The sequence below is a fragment of the Andrographis paniculata genome, unplaced genomic scaffold (genome assembly GCF_009805555.1).
Source record: "Andrographis paniculata isolate CXL003 unplaced genomic scaffold, ASM980555v1 Contig74END, whole genome shotgun sequence".
Taxonomy (NCBI): domain Eukaryota; kingdom Viridiplantae; phylum Streptophyta; class Magnoliopsida; order Lamiales; family Acanthaceae; genus Andrographis; species Andrographis paniculata.
In genome coordinates, this window is record NW_026137611.1 from 1,273,027 (window position 1) to 1,290,063 (window position 17,037).

At 34.8% G+C, this 17,037-nt stretch overlaps 3 protein-coding genes across 8 annotated transcripts; 2 read left to right on the forward strand and 1 right to left on the reverse strand.

Annotated features, from left to right (window-relative positions):
* Nucleotides 1–958: 958 nt before the first annotated feature.
* Nucleotides 959–5,444, reverse strand: LOC127266071 (zinc finger BED domain-containing protein RICESLEEPER 1-like). Of its 3 annotated transcripts, none has more exons than XR_007842076.1 (5): nt 5,241–5,444; nt 2,803–4,792; nt 2,662–2,730; nt 2,412–2,571; nt 959–1,281 (listed from the first exon to the last, which is right to left on the reverse strand). XR_007842076.1 is itself a non-coding variant. In XM_051296177.1 (4 exons), the coding sequence occupies exons 2-3, from the start codon at nt 4,754–4,756 to the stop codon at nt 2,675–2,677; spliced, it is 2,010 nt and encodes a 669-aa protein (XP_051152134.1). In that variant the 5' UTR covers nt 4,757–4,792; nt 5,241–5,444; the 3' UTR covers nt 2,209–2,571; nt 2,662–2,674. The 3 variants fall into 3 exon arrangements, 1 of the variants encoding a protein (XP_051152134.1); XR_007842075.1 differs by having other exon boundaries at nt 959–1,300; XM_051296177.1 differs by lacking the exon at nt 959–1,281 and having other exon boundaries at nt 2,209–2,571.
* A 2,125-nt stretch (nt 5,445–7,569) lies between these two features.
* Nucleotides 7,570–13,657, forward strand: LOC127266192 (uncharacterized). Of its 4 annotated transcripts, none has more exons than XM_051296359.1 (16): nt 7,570–7,737; nt 7,810–7,948; nt 8,054–8,197; nt 8,582–8,652; nt 8,723–8,852; nt 8,946–9,034; nt 9,127–9,277; nt 9,353–9,546; nt 9,959–10,161; nt 10,263–10,361; nt 10,750–10,865; nt 11,075–11,176; nt 11,605–11,714; nt 11,863–11,950; nt 12,313–12,491; nt 12,971–13,657. In XM_051296359.1, the coding sequence occupies exons 3-16, from the start codon at nt 8,069–8,071 to the stop codon at nt 13,155–13,157; spliced, it is 1,848 nt and encodes a 615-aa protein (XP_051152316.1). In that variant the 5' UTR covers nt 7,570–7,737; nt 7,810–7,948; nt 8,054–8,068; the 3' UTR covers nt 13,158–13,657. The 4 variants fall into 4 exon arrangements, with proteins under 4 accessions (XP_051152316.1, XP_051152315.1, XP_051152314.1 ...); XM_051296358.1 differs by having other exon boundaries at nt 7,810–7,942; XM_051296357.1 differs by having other exon boundaries at nt 7,810–7,921; nt 12,971–13,654.
* Nucleotides 13,658–14,515: 858 nt separating this feature from the next.
* Nucleotides 14,516–16,948, forward strand: LOC127266062 (uncharacterized). The gene is made up of 2 exons (XM_051296154.1): nt 14,516–14,798; nt 15,420–16,948. Exon 2 carries the CDS (start codon nt 15,422–15,424, stop codon nt 16,481–16,483), a length of 1,062 nt encoding a protein of 353 aa, XP_051152111.1. The 5' UTR covers nt 14,516–14,798; nt 15,420–15,421; the 3' UTR covers nt 16,484–16,948.
* Nucleotides 16,949–17,037: the final 89 nt, after the last annotated feature.

Here is a 17,037-nt window from a genome sequence, read left to right on the forward strand (position 1 = left end):
TCGCTCTGATTGTTTAAGTTCATACAATGACTTTTCCAATTTGATGGAATATGATTCCCTTGGATTTATTTTGTATGCTTTCACTCAGGAACTTTCATATAAATATCAATTTCGATTTTGATTATCTGTTGATGAAATCAATAAATTTACCTGAATTGTAAAAACAAACAGAAGAAGACAAGCAACAATCCGATAAAAATGTGAGGAAAAAAAAAAACAAAAAACTTTTGAGTTGATTTAGAAGGAAATCACAAACAAACATAGAAAAAGAGAAAGAAGAAAAATAATAAGATTTTTGTGATTTATCGAAACTTTGTTTTAAAATAAAGAAAATGAGTTACTAAAACACCCATACGTTGGCCCCTTAAATAAGATGGAACTATAACGTGGTTTATATAGAAATAGATTGTTGAGAAGTGATGTATCGAACAAATCTCCTTCGAACACCAACAAATGGCCAATTTCCGAAACGCGGACGATTCACAATTAAAACAATGTTCTAACAACAAATAACAAAGAAGAATACAAAACAACATATGAGATTATGTTTTGTTGACCCAGTTCGATTATCAACGAATCTACATTCGGGGATTCCAATTCATGAGAGATTCTACTAGTCACAACTCCTTCAACCCCAAACTCCTATCATGATTTACCTTGGAAAACACTTCACAAATTTACGTTGTCACAAACGCGTACTAACAACAACCATATAGGAGAGACGTTCAGAGTCTGATCATCCTCTCCGGTTGGAACTCCTTTAACTCCGATCACCGTCAAACTCTCCGGCGGATTTTAGTATCAAACACTCATTCAAACATAGGTGAATCTATATGGATAAATGATAAGAACTTCACTCAATATTCTTTTTTCTAAAATATGCTCTTAAATTCACTCACCACTAATTTTCAACCATATCCAATTGAGTAAATCACTCACCTTTCTTAAAATAAAAAATCCCTCATTAAATTCTCTTTGTACTGAAATGGAAAGAGTGAGTTTCCTTGGTTTGATTTTTCCTCAAATATAACTTTTGTCTTTTGTTAAATCTTTGGTGCAAGAATTAAGGCACCATTTGTACTTAACTACTACATTTGCTCTAAGGCGAAGGCTTCAACAACAACAAATAATAATAATAACTAAAAAATAAAAACCTTCAAAGCCGGCTCCTGATCCATCTGCCACACCTGATTCACCTAGTGTGATTTGCTTTTTTCGGACGAACACCTCCCGATTCACCTGCCACACGTGGTTCGCCTAGTATAATTTGTCTTGTCGAACCTATTATGCAGGGTATTAACTGAAAAATAAGATAGATAGAAACTCATATTATCTAAACTAATAGTTGAACACTTTAGAATTATTGCTTTCATGATAATTATGTGGAGGGTGAAAATCAAATACAATATTGACCAATTGGCAGGATTAATGAATTGATGTGAATCTAAATTAAAGTTAAGTGCACTATGTTAGCTTTAATTATCTTAGGATAAGTAGCCAATATAATTTAAAATTTATTACTTATAGGTTGAATTTAAATCGTAATTTGTAAACCGGAATCTTTAAAACAGGGACCAGCAAAAATAGGTGAGAAAAAATCGAACTGCTGGAGCCCAAACTCGTCAAATAAGAGCCATTTTTCCCGGGTATCTCCGGCGAACTTGTAACTATCCTATTTATTTATTATATATAAAAAATTTATTTTTTCGATAAAAATACACACACACACAAACCATTTCAGAGTTTGTGTATATATATATATATGATAAATTGAATGTAATAATTTATAAAACGAAAAAAAATGACAACTGATAAAAAAAAAAAAAAAAAAAAAAAAAAACAGAGAACTCCACACAAACAGATGCAATAATTTGGCAATTCAATTTCAATATGGCACTTGAACAAATTTTAACATCAGCAGCTTTGAGATGGAAAGTAGTCACTTCAATAATTATTTGAACAAATCCAACTGGATGTGATGTTTTTCAGAAATAAATATCTTTGCATATAACTTTTGCAAGTATTGCCACACTTTATCAAACAAATTAAACATCAACATTAACACTTCAGCACAATTATTCAATTTTATTTTTTAAAAATGTACATTTTTTCATACAAAACATCTTATCATATACTAAGATACTTTTGCAATAAAGATGTATAAAGAGACTTGCAAGTATGAAGAGTAGAAAAACAGAAGGTATATAATGATAGAGCAGAGCAACATATGCTTTCAACCATGAAGTTTCAATACATAACAACATATTTGCAATTCAGAGTTCCGTTCCGTTGTCGCTCGAAAGTTAGCACAAAACAAATATCTGACGCAACAATGGCATGTATTGCTAATGGATTGTATCACCAAGAAAGAAAATGTCAGTAAGTTCATTTACACACACACTCTCTCTAACCTTCATCGCCCAAAACTTGCCGAAAACATATTCTCCAAAGGTATGTATGTATGTCAGATTCATATCGACATGGTCCAGACCAGATTGAAAATGCCGAAATTTCACCAAGATTAAGCAATATATCAAAACCAGGCTCTACAGCTTTGCAAGGAAGAACTTACTGCATATCCAGAATAATAAAATTATAAAAATCATACAATCTCTGCAACATATTCATTCAGACAAAGTTAGTTACAGTGCCATGCCATACCGGGAAATGGAGTTTACGAATTTGTGTCATAACACAAGGCGGGAACCTCAGAATGCTTGGAATCTATTACTGCAGGGCATATAGGAACTTCTGTTAGCAACTCGTCGAAATGGTGTCCATAAATCAATGGAAAAGATGTACCTTCTAATTCGCTGCGCAACCAATCTTGTGAGCACATCAAAGCTTGCACTGTATCTGGCTTCAACGAGCGCCAGCAATCCTCAAGAGTTCTATCTCCGGTGTCGTACAGGGATTCCAGCGCCATTTTAGATATTGGAATCCCGAGTATATTCCGGGCCATCATTGAGAGCACAGGATACCGAGGCTCGTGAACTTTCCACCAGTTGAGTATGTCGAAATCAACACTGCGTGGAAAGAGGGGTTCTTCCAAATACTTGTCTAAGTCTGACTTTGTGTTTTGGCTAATCGAACTTTCATGGAGGAATTTGTCAAATCCGGTAAGTCTATCCTTCACTGCACCTCTACCTTCAGAGGAGAAGCTCTGCCCATGATCAGCTAACGGTGAATATATGGCATGACCATTGTAAAGAACTTTCATACAATTCGAAACAATTTCTATGCACCCGGGGGCACTGTCTCCATAAATCTGAGGGTAGTAATACTCCACCAATTTCATCTTGAATCGTGGATCCAAAATGGCAGCAATTGCCATAATCAAGCCGCACTTTTTCCAGTACTCATCGAACTTTCCTTTCAACTCTAACGCCAAACCCTTTATGAAGTCATCCGACTTTTGACACCACTCAATCAGTTGCAAATGAATATCACATATTTCAGCAAAGTACGAATTTGCAGTGATATGCTTGCGGCCGAGAAAGGCATTAGAAACTTCATAAAAGAACTTCAAGATTCCCGTAATGGCTCTCAGTCTGTCCCACTCTATATTAGAGGGACATATTGTGCACCCAGCAGGGTCATGTTCTTGCAGTTGAGGAAATGCTTCTTTGTGCTCTAAAGCAGCTTCAAGCATCATGTATGTTGAGTTCCATCGAAAGGGATTATCAACCAACAAACATTTCTGCCCGTTGATGCCGGCTAACTGCACTATCTCGCTGAACTTCTCTTGTATCTCTCGAGAGCCTCTCACATACCGGATGGTCTCACGGACTTTATTAATTATCTCGCGGGATGTTTCAAGGACAATTTGGACAAACAATCTGACTGTACTCGCTGCACATCGTACATCAAATAAACTGCCTTCACACATGAGAAACCTGTGCTGGCAGAGCTGTTGGTTCACTCTAACGGTGATTTTGTCATAGGTCGAACAATTATCAACTGTCAATGAGAACAACTTTCGATCAATATCCCAACTCCTAAGACTTGCTATGATTAATTCTGAAAGTGAGTCTTCCGCTTGAGAAGGATCAACAGCCAAAAAGTTTAAAATCTTCTTTTTCAATTCCCAAGAATCATCAATATAGTGTGCTATCAGGCATAAATACTCTGTACCATCACAAGTACCCCACCGATCGGCACTAAGACTGACCTTTCCAGGTAACTTATCCAACCCCTCGTACACTTTTTGCTTCTCCTTTCTATAGATTTCCATACAGTCAGCCTCAATTCCAGTAATCGTCACGAGATCAAACAAAGGTTGAAGGTTCCGAACAAATGACTTGAACCCGATATCCTCAACCATACCTAGCGGATACCTGTGCAATATGATCATTCGTGCAAGATCCAGCTGACTCCTCCTCTGATCAAAATTGTAAATTCCAGCATTCATACTTCCAAATTTTAGCCCCTGATCCGAATTAGTGCTAGCAACTGTGACCAACTCATTCTTTATCGAAGCTTGATTGTAACTGAAACTAGCAACAGAAAGAGTGCTCTGCTTCTTCTTCCCTCTTGTTAACAACTGCGCTACGTCGTGGTTCGATCTCCTCCTACACCTGATCAAGTGATTCCTCAAATGAGATGTCCCACTGGTACTCGACCCACTAAGGATTCTTTTACAGTGCCGACAGACAGCAGAAAACGATTCACCCCTTTTAATTCTGTCGAAATCATTCCACACAACCGATTTTAATCTACTAGAATTCACTATCACCGCTTCTTCCGATATCTCCATCAGCTCATCAACAAATATTATACATACACGCCAAATCTGTCAAAACAGGTTCCAACTATGTAAGGATATGAAGAAAGAACCCAATCAAGTGCAATCTAACATTTCATTAGCAGATAGAAGATGCAAGTTTTGTAAGCAAATACCACATTAGACGAACAACCAGAATTTAAATTTGATGCAAGCCAAACAAACATATAACAAAACCGGAAACCCGAACCCTCCAGCCTGTGAAACCCGAAACATCGACACATCAAGAAACCGACCCGAAATGGTAGGGATTATCGGGGCAAATCGTGACTACTTAAAAAACCCTAACGTGGTATCCGATCTGACCCAATACACTACTCCCGCATTCTCTCCAAACACAAAAGCGTAAAAAATCCGTTCGAACTTCGGGTTTAACCATTTACAGCACTCAAAACACATGAACGACGACACCGCGCCCAATAATCCGGCGTATTCACTAAGCATAAAAGCGACTGACCTATAACGGAGCATGCGTTGGAAATCTCCCAATATCTCAGCAATTTAGGGTTTCTTCAGGAGGAGGACCAGCTGCGATCCATGGAAGAGGCGAAAAAATCATTTTAATTTTACTTTTGATATATATGTCGGGGAAAATAGATTGGATGGTTGTATGTATGTACTCAGGGAAGGAAGGCGCCATTCCAAACGGAGGAACAAATCATTGTGGGCTTTGTGATTTCTCTGCATTGGGCTTTGGCCGCGCCTTAAGCTTATTGGAGTATTTCTTTTGCATCTGTTTTTTGGGCGTGATTTCTTTTTTTTTTTTACCCCTTTTTCATAACAAATACTTGCATTGTCCATGTAAAAATGAAGTCATTTGATTGGACACAAAAATGTAGGCAATATAAATTTGTTCCTTTCTAAGTCCAATAATTAAAAATATATTAGTGAAAATAATTATGATAAAATAAAAATAATTATAAATTAAAATTAAAATAATTAATTAGTATAATTAGAATTAAAAAATATATATATTAAATTTTTTAAAATAAAATTAAAATGTATAATTATTTTTCAAAAATTAAAAGTGACAAAATAAATTGGACGAATGAAAATGAAAATGTGGACATGAAAAGTGGGAATGAGGGAGTATTTAAATAATAGAGATCACTTATTTAATAATTAAAAAATTAAAATATATGTTTAAATATTTGTAATATTATATTAAAAACATATATACAATACGTATATTATTTTATAGAGAATAAAATTTTATATAATACAAATAAATAAAAAATATACTGTATTTATTGTTATAAATTTAATAAAATTAAATTACATTTGTTAAATTTGTTTAAAATAGATAAATTTATTAAAAATATAAACTAGTTTAGACGGACAAAAAAAGAAAAAAAAGTTATATGTGTCTAGACATAAGTACAAAAATGATATATTTTATATTTGATAAAATTTATTAATTCAAAATATACTTAACAAATTTAAATCAATTTAATTAGGTTATGTTAATTATAAATAAATAAATATTTTTTTATTTACCTGTATTATATAAAATTTTATTAAATTAAAAAATAATATCTATATTATATATATTTTATTTAAAATATTTAAATATATATCCTATTTTTTTCATATATATATATTAATTTTTATTTTAGAATAACTAATAATATCACTTATATTTTATTATTAATTAATTAATTATATATTATCATCATAAATACTAGTCTCAATACAATAGTCATATTTACTATTTTTGTCCGTCTCAATACAATAGTCTTGTTTACTATTTTTGTCCGTTTCAAAACAATAGTCTCATTTTCATAAATAACCATCGCTACTTTTTACACTAATTCATTCACAAGTACAACTTTTATCTATACTTTTTATCCCTACCAATATAATATCAATATTTTTTAAATCTCGTATCGAATACAATTCAAACTATAGTTTTGAGACGGAGAGATATATCACAAATCAAATTTATTATTTGAAATGAGATAAAGGAGTATTTAATGTATTATTAGTAAAATTATACTCCATCTCTTCTAGCTGCATTTGACTTCCGAATTTACACGAGTAATATTAAATAAAATAAATTGACAACTAGGCGATGCAATGAGTATATATATTTATTTGAGTAATATGATAAGATATAATGTGGTTAATTATTTTTTATTTTAGAAACATTATATTTTAAATTTTAATATAAATATTTTAAGTTAAAACAAAAATCAAATAATATTTGTGGAATTTTGATTTTCAACTTTATTTTGAATACTACAATTTTAAATTAAATAATTATTTGATGTAAAATAAATTCGTATTAACACGATATTTTAAATAATAAATAGATTTTATTATAATATAATGAATAAAAAATATATATAAAAATATAAAATACCAATATTTCTTAATTTATTTTTAAATGAATAGAGAAAGTACAATATAAATACTCTCAATTCATTCAAAATACAAATTTTCTATTTTAGTAATAATTATATATTAATAACAAAATACTTTTAAATTTTTACTTAAATTATAATAATATCATTACACTACAATTAGTTTATACATAAAATCAAAAGGAAAAAAAATGAGTAAGCACATAATCCAGAGTTTTTTTTTTTTTTTGGTAAGCCAAGTAAGGTCCTATATTTTTGTTCATTTTATATTCTTAAAAATAGATGCTGAACCGTCGGTTTAACAAGAACTGCCGGTTCGAAACCGGTCGGGCGAGCTGAACCGTGGTCGTCGTCTTCCCTTCAATAATTTTTTTTTACAGAATTCAATATTAATTGAAAATTTTCAAATGGTCGCGAATCACAAACCAAACAAACCGCGCTTCCGCACTTCTTCTTTAAATTGTCGTCGTCGCCTACTCGCCTTCGTCCTCGATTCTTCTTGTACTGTTTATTGTTCGTTCTCAGACCGAGGATCTGGGCGGGAGTTGGAGGTCTTCCTCCGGCATAGCTTCTGGCGAAGTCAGCGGGCTGGTAGGCGGGAGAATTTAATTTTAAAACCATATATTTTTATTTTTTTTAATTCTCCCTTTTAATCTGATTCAGCGTGCGGTCGCTTTCCTCTCTCTTCCCATCCCGATTCCATTCGCCATCTTCACCTCTTGGATCGGAAATGGCTTTCTTGTAAAACCCTAGCCTGCATTCGATTCTCTAGTTGGTTTGTTACGCTTCCTCTTGGGTGACAGTACTCCTTTGTTATCGCTTTTATCGATTTCAGTTCGAGTCTATGCATTTGCTTTGTATATCTCTCTAGTATCTTTACATGTTTGTGTTATGTGTTGTGATGCAGTTTCGCTCAAAGAGGATGACTAAGGTTGCTGCAGCTGGTCAATTGCCCATGTCCAGTGCTCTTCATTTTGGCCTTGGGCCAGACGGTGGCGATTCAAAGATTTCTGCCACCAATTTGAAGCGGAAAACACCTTCGGAGCTGCGGGTGAGTTTTCATCCTCAGGTCTTGGGGTTCCGTGTACTTCTATTATGGCGATACTTTCTAGTCATTCTGCAAACACATCTGTTCTTTTATGTGCTTGTGCATAGCTCCAAATGCACCCTTGTATATTTTTAAGCTATAATTTCAATTAATTTTGATGCAAAATTATCAGCATAAACTCTATAATAGTCTAATGTGACCTGATTGCATGATTCAAACTTATGGTGTATGTAGTTCATCCAATAGTTGTTTTCATAAAATACCGCTTACACATGGCCTCGCAGTATTTATGAACTGATACATTTTTATCACAATTTTGATGAAAACAAAGCATCCAACATCTGATGTCACTGGCAAAGCGTTAAAACTTTATTCTTTATTTGACAGGTAGAACTACTGCAACAAAAGAATCTAATGGAGTTTTTACATGAATCTCCACCTGTTTCTGGTTTCATGAGGTATTTTAGAAAAAACTTCTCTCCTTGCACTACAATGGGTTTACTTCACTGAAAATTTCTTGTCTTTCAGAAAGGCGGATGGAATGGTTTCTGAACCCAAAAAGTCTGATTCATCAAAAGAACCTCGATTCACACGAATAGACGAGCATTATCCTGTTACGAAGACCGGTCGGCTGCCTTCTAGAAAGAAAATTCCTAAGGTTGTAAAGCTATCTTTTACATGAATCCTTTATAACATCCATGTCTTGTGCCCCTTCCTATAGATTTTGTGATATGTATTGGACAAATGTTAGGGAGTTGTTCCTAGTAAATGCCCTGACAATCTGGATATCTCTGGCCTTTGCTCGGATTCAAATGCAAAACATCAACTGCAAAATTCCTGGTACTATTTATTTTGTAGTTTGTACATATCTTGGTTCAACTATACCTCCAGTATTTTGATTGTGGCTATTAATTTCCCATGAGTGCTTGAAGCCTGGATGAAACTGTTGCTTCCAAAGGTTGCTACGACACTTCTGACCAAACTAACGACACAAGTGAAAAATGCACTTACAGTACATTCAAGAGTGTTAGAGATTTATCATTGGGTGGTGCAAAGTTGAATGGCTCCACACTCATGGATATGGTATTCTTTTTCTTTAACTTTCACATTGATGAGGTTTGTGTTGAGTTCTAAATGTTTTATTCTTCATTCCTGCAGGGTAAAGCTTTAAAGGGTCTTGTTTCATGTGAACCGCATACTACTTCAGCTCCTAATGCTGACGACGTTACTAAAGCAGGAAATACAGTGCCTCAAAGTTTTTGTCCGGAACTCCAAATACCTGGCCAAAATGTTCCTCTGGACTTGACTCTAAAAACTAACATGAGGTTGCTGTGTTCATCCTCTGTGGATTGGTATGTCTGCTTATCTGATGTTTCTCTTGTTCAAGTGATAGCATTGTCTAGATGGTTTAAGTTGTTAAAGACATAGTAAAGTATAATCTTCTATTCTTCTGAGTGATGGCATTGAAGGTTGGTGGTTTGTAATATGATTATATTATGCTTATCTGGTATTTTGATTGGGCCTTGACTTAACATTGGTTATCCAAGGTTGTATTTACCTTCTTTCCGTAGTCATTTTAGTTGAAAGTTTCCTCTCCTTTTTCTTATTTTGCAACAAGGTGATGCTCTTATAAGTCTCTATTTAATCATTGTGATTTGTGCCACTCATAGTCACAAATATTATAGTGCCTAATTCTATCTCTGGTTAACTGCTGCACTCAGGTTCTTGGATATCATTGTATTTATTATGTTTATGATTTTATAGGCTTCATAGGCGGACAAATTGTGCTACCTCAAATATCTTGGGCCTATCTTCTCTAGTTGGTTGTGCAAATGAAGCTGTGGCCTGCTCATCAGAACCCACCTCCACTACTCAAGTAACAAAGTCTGCGACTTTCCATTCTTGGGTGCATCCTCAATCTAGTTTACCCACTGCAGTTATATCAGCACTGATCTCTGCACCAGGAGGTGTTACTATAATTCTTTTGTTGCATCCTTTTATTTTATTTTATGTAATGTTATTTTTTTACCTCTAGTTTTTCTCCTGCTAATGTTTAGCATCTCTTAAGGGCAAGGGGACTTCCTAAGTAAGCGGCAACAAGCTTGGGAGGATTCATTTAGAAGTCTCTATTACATGCTGCGCAAGAAACATTGTAAAATATTTTATGGTAATGATCTTTTTTCATAAAACTTTGGTGTATAACTGCATGTCATCCCAGTACTGATCTCAGTTTCCATGTTATCATACACAGCTATTGTTCAAAACTTGTACCGTAGATCCCTGTTTTTCAGCATTTAACATATGGTAGTCATAGTTGATTGAGTAGTCATGCATTAGACATTGATACAGCTTCAGTCCAACTGTAAACATTTTTTGTACTATAAGTTTATAATAACTAGAATGATTACAATCTGTTATTGTAGACAATGGTTTGACAGTGCTATCAATTTTTCTTTGTATTTTTCTCTTGCACAATGCTTTAATATTTCTTAGCCTTTGTAATAATCATACAAGGTTGATTTGCTTTATCTGTACTTTTTGTGGAATTTTGGCAGTGTGCACCATGCAATTTGTAGCTATGTTCACTGCATCAAATGGACCACAAAAAATCAGGTGCAATGCGTATATATCTCAGTCAACAAGGAATTTAAGGTCACATCTCAAAGAGCATGTAAGCCTTACTTGTTTTTTAATATGGTAATTTTTGTAGAAACAACTGTGCAATCAGTGACAATGCACAAGTTAATCAATATGTTCATTTCTACGTTAATGTATTTTAGATGTCCTTTTTTGTGAATTTATGTGGTCGATCATTGTACAATACCTTTGTTGTTGGTTGACAAGACAATTTCCTTTCTTGATTTTTAACATTTATCACAGGATATTCCTTTCTCAATGCCTCTTTGCAACTCTAAATTTGAAGATATTACTGCAGAAGACCTTGCTGAGCTTTCAGAAATTGAAAAATGCAATCTTGGCCAGGTTTGAAATTTATCAAATCCTTGCATCTTGAAAGCAGGTTAAGCCCATGGGGCTTATATTTGTTGTAAAGAAAAAAGGTTTTGGATAAGACATTTACAGTTCCATCCTGCAAGAAGGTTTTTCCTTTTTGCTCATCTTTTCATGTATCTTACATTATTGGATGTTGTGGGGTACCCAAAGAAATGATTATATTATTTCATATTTCACAAGATTATGGAGTTCACTGAAAATGTGGAATATCTTGTGTGTTATGTTCTGAGGATGATTCTTTCTTCTTAACTAGCGGAACATTTAGCTGAATTCATTTTCTTTGTTTTTTTAAAAATTATATGGGGCATATTAAGTCATAAGACTCTGGTTCTTTTAAATTGATTGTTTGTTATCATTTCTGCATTTATTTCACTTTATCTTTCAACTAATTGATGCAGGCTCGAGCTTTGGAGTCCTTGTTTGGAATTGACAGCACACCTCAATCTTTATTGATGTTTAGTGGGAACAAAAGTGTACACGCATTGTACGATTTTCTGTTAAATTATAGGTTGGTATCTGTCACTTGTTTCTCAAACTACAAATGTTTTTGCTAATGTTATGAAAGAAGGTTGCGATATGGATATTTACTACCTTCTATATGATATTATCCTTCTGATAATATTCCCTGTTTCATTTGTATTTTCCTTTCCTTCCAGATCCTTTTTTACCTCGTTAACTAGTGATGATGTTCCTGTGCTGTATTCACCGGTCCCTTTTGAAAATGCTGCTCTTACTTCTCCTGAGGTAGGCCCTCGAAAAGTTTATATTTAAACTAATGCACATTGATTGTGTGACAAAAACAAACATGTTAAATTATGTGCTATATAATGCATTAGTTTGAAATGTTAGCTTTGGCTTGCTAAGCTGTAGAGAATCACAAGTTTTGAATTGTGGTGACCGCTGGGGATTTTAGTCATATTACCACTGGTCACCATGTCTTACCTGACCTTTCAGCTTACTGAGTAGAGAGTATTACAATTGAAAATGGTAGACTGAAGCTGTGAATAAAGATAAGAATTTCTGTAGGATATTCACGGCATCACATGATTAATTAGATATGTGCCATGTATACTTCATTATAATTTTTTTATATATATCATTTCCAGGTCAGATGCAAACAGGTTTTGAGAGTTGACAGCATGGCTTCCCAATTGAAGGGCTCAAATACAGATGTCAACTCTGGCATCTGTTATAGTGTTGAAATCAAAGATGCCTATCTTCCACCATGGATAATTTCTGGCATTTGCAATGCTGTGTGTTCTAAAGGGAGTGAGTTTCAAGCCAGGTATCCCAGTTTCCCACACATCACTTATTCTTGATTTCTGCTGATAATACTATCTTTGTACAATTTTTGTAATCCTGTTTCTGTTAACTTGTCTCCAGTCTTGTCATTTCTTGGACTCAGCTGATAATTATTATCTTATATTATTATTTTCTTTCCCATTATATCCCAAGAGTTGTCATGTGCATGTCTTAGAACTGGTCTGGAGAGTTGTTATTTTCATTCTTCCCTACTCATGCAGATGCATAGTAGTTTTGTAAAGCCGTGGTTTCAGTCCTGTGAGAAGTTTGATCCAAGCATGCAGGGGATTAGATTTGATATGTGATGAAAATGTGTTGTAGGAGCAATACCAAACCATGTAGCTAGAGATGCATCTTGTATATAAACTTATATTAGTAATAATAATAATAGTAGTAGCCTTGGAATATTTGTTCACCAGTTAACTAACTGCATATCGCTTCTTTATTTACATTGCATTGCAGCTTTGCAACAGAGCCCACATCAATGGGGTTGAATTTGGGTCTAGATAAGAATGGCTATTGTTTTGACATTTCAAACACAGCAAGTCTTGATTCCCTCCAACAACACCCTGCCTTTCTGAGAGGATTGAAGTATGGAGATAGTTCTTACACAGGCTTTCTATCAGAGATAGGAAGGTCTGGTAGGTAAGTGTTGTTGTCTCCATTCCAGATGAGATGCTTGCTTGGCCTGCCTGGGAGGGGGGAGGGACGATTTTGGCTTTCTTATTAACAACTGTCACTGTCACTGTCACTGTGACGGGTGGTGTGGTGAGATGATGGTATGTAATATAAGTATAATATAATACACGGTGAAATGTTGAATTTGAATCTGAATTTGAATGTTGGGACTTTTATTACTGAACATGAGAAGAAGGTATCCACCACCACACCACACCACACCATTCCACTTGTGTGAAATTTTGCTTCAAATGTGGACTGGGGCCACATCAATGAATTGATGTTGTGTCAAGTTTGGTGGATCCAGAAATTATAGTGTAAAGGATTTTTGCATTAAATGGAGTGGCCTGCCATCTCTGTTCTGAATTGATGTGATGTAATTTTTGCTCATTGGTGGTTGATTTTGGAATTATGGTGAGAAGTGGCTGTCACTTTGTCTCGTTGCTTTGCTGCTTCTATTGATCTCTCTCAGGTGGAGGGAGGTATGTTATGTTTTCTTTCGATCTTAGGGAATTCTTCCCCCTTCATTCTTTTGATTGAATTTTAGAGGTTTTAATTTAATAATCTGCTGGCTGAGTTATGCTGTGATGGTTGGCTATATTGAGTGTTGGGGTGTGGTATTCTATTAATTTTGTTTTTATTTTGGGTTTTCTATGTTGGGCTGCTTGGTGTGGTGTGGATTTAGTTGGGTTTAGGGTTGTCTATTTATGGGCTCTTGATCGAGCCCATCTCGGGATTGGGTTTTGAGATAGATCATTGGTTGGGCCTTGTTCGTTGGACCTTACTGTTGAGCTTGAGGTGATTGACTGATTTTTTAATTGCAAAAGATCCTCACTGGGCCCATTCTGTTTGGGCTAATTTAATTTTTGGCACATTGTATTTGGGCCTCTTAATTTTGTTTTATATCCGGATGAGGCCTTGGAAGGGGAGGGCTATCAACTACTACCAATATAGGCTCTAATTTTAATATGTACACAGCCGGCCATGTAATTTGATATTTTGATTCAATATGGACATATTTTATAGAGTAATTTTTTGTTTATTTATTTATATCAAGAAAAAAATTGATATATTTTGATTATATTATAATTAATATTGATTTTTTTTCCTTTTTTAATTATATAAATATATATTAATTTTAATAATTATTCCTTAATATATCTTTGAATTCATTTGAGTTTAAAATTTAAAATTCAGGAATACTTCTTTATTTTATGGTCATAAAAAAAAAAAAAAAAAAAAAATTTCTCGTGAATACAACGAGTTTGATGTATTTATTTGTATGTTTGTGTTAATTTGAGTGTAGTGGTACGCTGCAGACAAGCTTGATTTAGAAAATAGTGGGATAATAATGCATACTTTACAAACATGGTGATAAGTAATTTTGACCCAGGAAATGATTTGAAAAGAGTACAAAAGGATTTGTAGGAAGAAATACGAGATTGATCATTGATTCGCATTGCTTTCTTTAACTATTTTACCCACAATCTATTTAATCTAACCCAGATCAATATTCTAAACTCAAGGTCCTAATTTGATTCAGGTCCGCGGAAATTCTGATCTAGATCGCTGAGTTCCTCCGGCGTAACCTATAATCTAACTCTGCCTCCAGGTACAAGTAATAATCAGTTCAGTATCTTTGCTTGAATTCATTACCTTTATAGCACCAGTAGATTTGAATTTGATCATCCTCACCGGGCATTATTACCAACGGTGCAAAGTGAATCGATTTTGACCCTTACTTTCATTCCCGCTATTATTCGAGGTTGAGTCTCTCGCCCCTTTGTGAATTGAATTGTTGACGTAGAAATGTCACGAATCTTAAAATGCTGTCTGAATCACGAATTTCTCCTTAAATTAGTGTAACTAAACTTTCTTAGATATGTGGTATCAGTTGGTTCTGTAATTCTGTTTGTTCTGTGTTTTCTTTCTGTATCCCCATGATTTGCTCTTCATTAGTTCAAGAATTAGGTTTTTCTGTTGTTGCCCGTTGGAGGTTTGGTAACTATTTGTTTAAGAGATGAAGAACTGAAATTGAGCTTGGAACTGTATTAGTTGAAGCTTATAAATAGAGAAGAAAATAAAAGTGAATCCTGTATATGTTGGATCCTGGAAGGCTGTCTTTGACAAAGGCTTTGACATTATTTCACGCTATCAATTCTTGGGCGGGTAACAATTGTACGACATTGTGGTTGTTTATTGTGTTTTACAAAATGTGTTTCGTGCTGTCCAGGCATGTCTTGGGGCAGAACCAGTTTAATGAAGCAGTCCAACTCCAGGAGTAAAAGACATGTTCAATTTCGAGCTATCTTGACAACTCTGGTTCTGATAATGATTGTACTGGTGCTATGGTTTGGAAGGAAGGGCAAGAAATACAGTCCGATGTCTGATCTGGCGAACCAAAAATGGAATAGCTTGAACCCTTTGGTTAGCTTTGATCCATTTGTGGAGCACCGGAACGGGACTGATGTGATCTGGCAGATACCGGACTCACCAAAGGCTGTTCTCTTCTTGGCACATGGCTGCAATGGTAGAGCAGCCAATTTTTGGGATAAGTCTCCTAAATGCCTCCATTGTGTTGGTTTGCCTGAGGAAAGGCTCATCGTGCTTCATGCACTAGCTAGGAATTTTGCTGTAGTTGTAGTGTCAAGCAGAAAGACATGCTGGTCACTTGGGGAGGAGAGATGGATTGTTAAAGACATAATCCAGTGGTGGATTACCGAGAGAAAACTAGACAAGCTGCCTGTATTTGCATTGGGTGCCTCATCTGGTGGATACTTTGTCTCCGTCCTCGCTACAGAGCTTCAGTTCCAAGCCATTGTTGTCATGATTGCTGAAGGAGTTTATAGTCACTTGAATATAAGTGGAGATTATCCACCTACACTATTTGTCCACATGCCAAAAGATGAAACCCGGAAACAGAAAATAGAACGGTATCTTGTTGTTATGCGGGAGAGAGGAATCGATGCTGCAGAAATTAGATGCATGGAATTCCCATTGACACCTGAACTATTTGCCAACAGAATCCCAGGTCTTGATCTAACCTTGTCGGTAAAGTTGTTCAATCTTTTCAAGGAAAAGGGCTTTATTGATCAGAATGGTTACATGAGGGATGATGGACGTGCAATTCCATGGAAGACAGCCCTTGAAGAAAAGGGTATTCATCTGCCAGATAAATCGCTGGTGAATCATATTCAAGAGGAAATGAATCTTGCATTTGCTTATCATGAAATGACCAGCTTGCAATCTCAACAAATTTTTGACTGGTTTGAATCTCATATGACCTCAATCCATTGACCAGCTTTTATTTTTGATTCTTCATTCTTCGAAACAAATTTGTCCTTGATGAACTGAAACTGAGAATTTATTAAAGCACAATGGTAACAGCTCAAATTTGCAGTACCGTAATCTTAACAATTCCATTGGCCTGTCTAATATGGCTTGTTAAGAACATAGAAGTTCAGCCAGTTAGGCGATACAAGTTGATGAGTACATCTATACAGCATCAGGCTTGAGGAGCTTCTTGTTTCATTTCTCATTCAACCGAGTTTGGTGAAAGCTCCAAGATTGTGCTTTTATGCTCAGATGGATTTATATTCTTATTGACAACGAGAGAAATTTGATCAAGTACCGACAATTTTCTTAGCAGTTAGCTGTATCCTGTGTAATTTCTCTGGTAGTAAATGTGGTGTGTTGGTGTGCATACATGGTGGCATGTTTTTCTATTATCTCTTGAAATTGAAGATGTATCCAATTTATTGACTTGTGATACTTGTTTTCCTGTTTCATTTTGATGTTCAACTCATTAGAACGATAATTATTTTTTCAACTTGTCTTCTCAATTAGTGTGG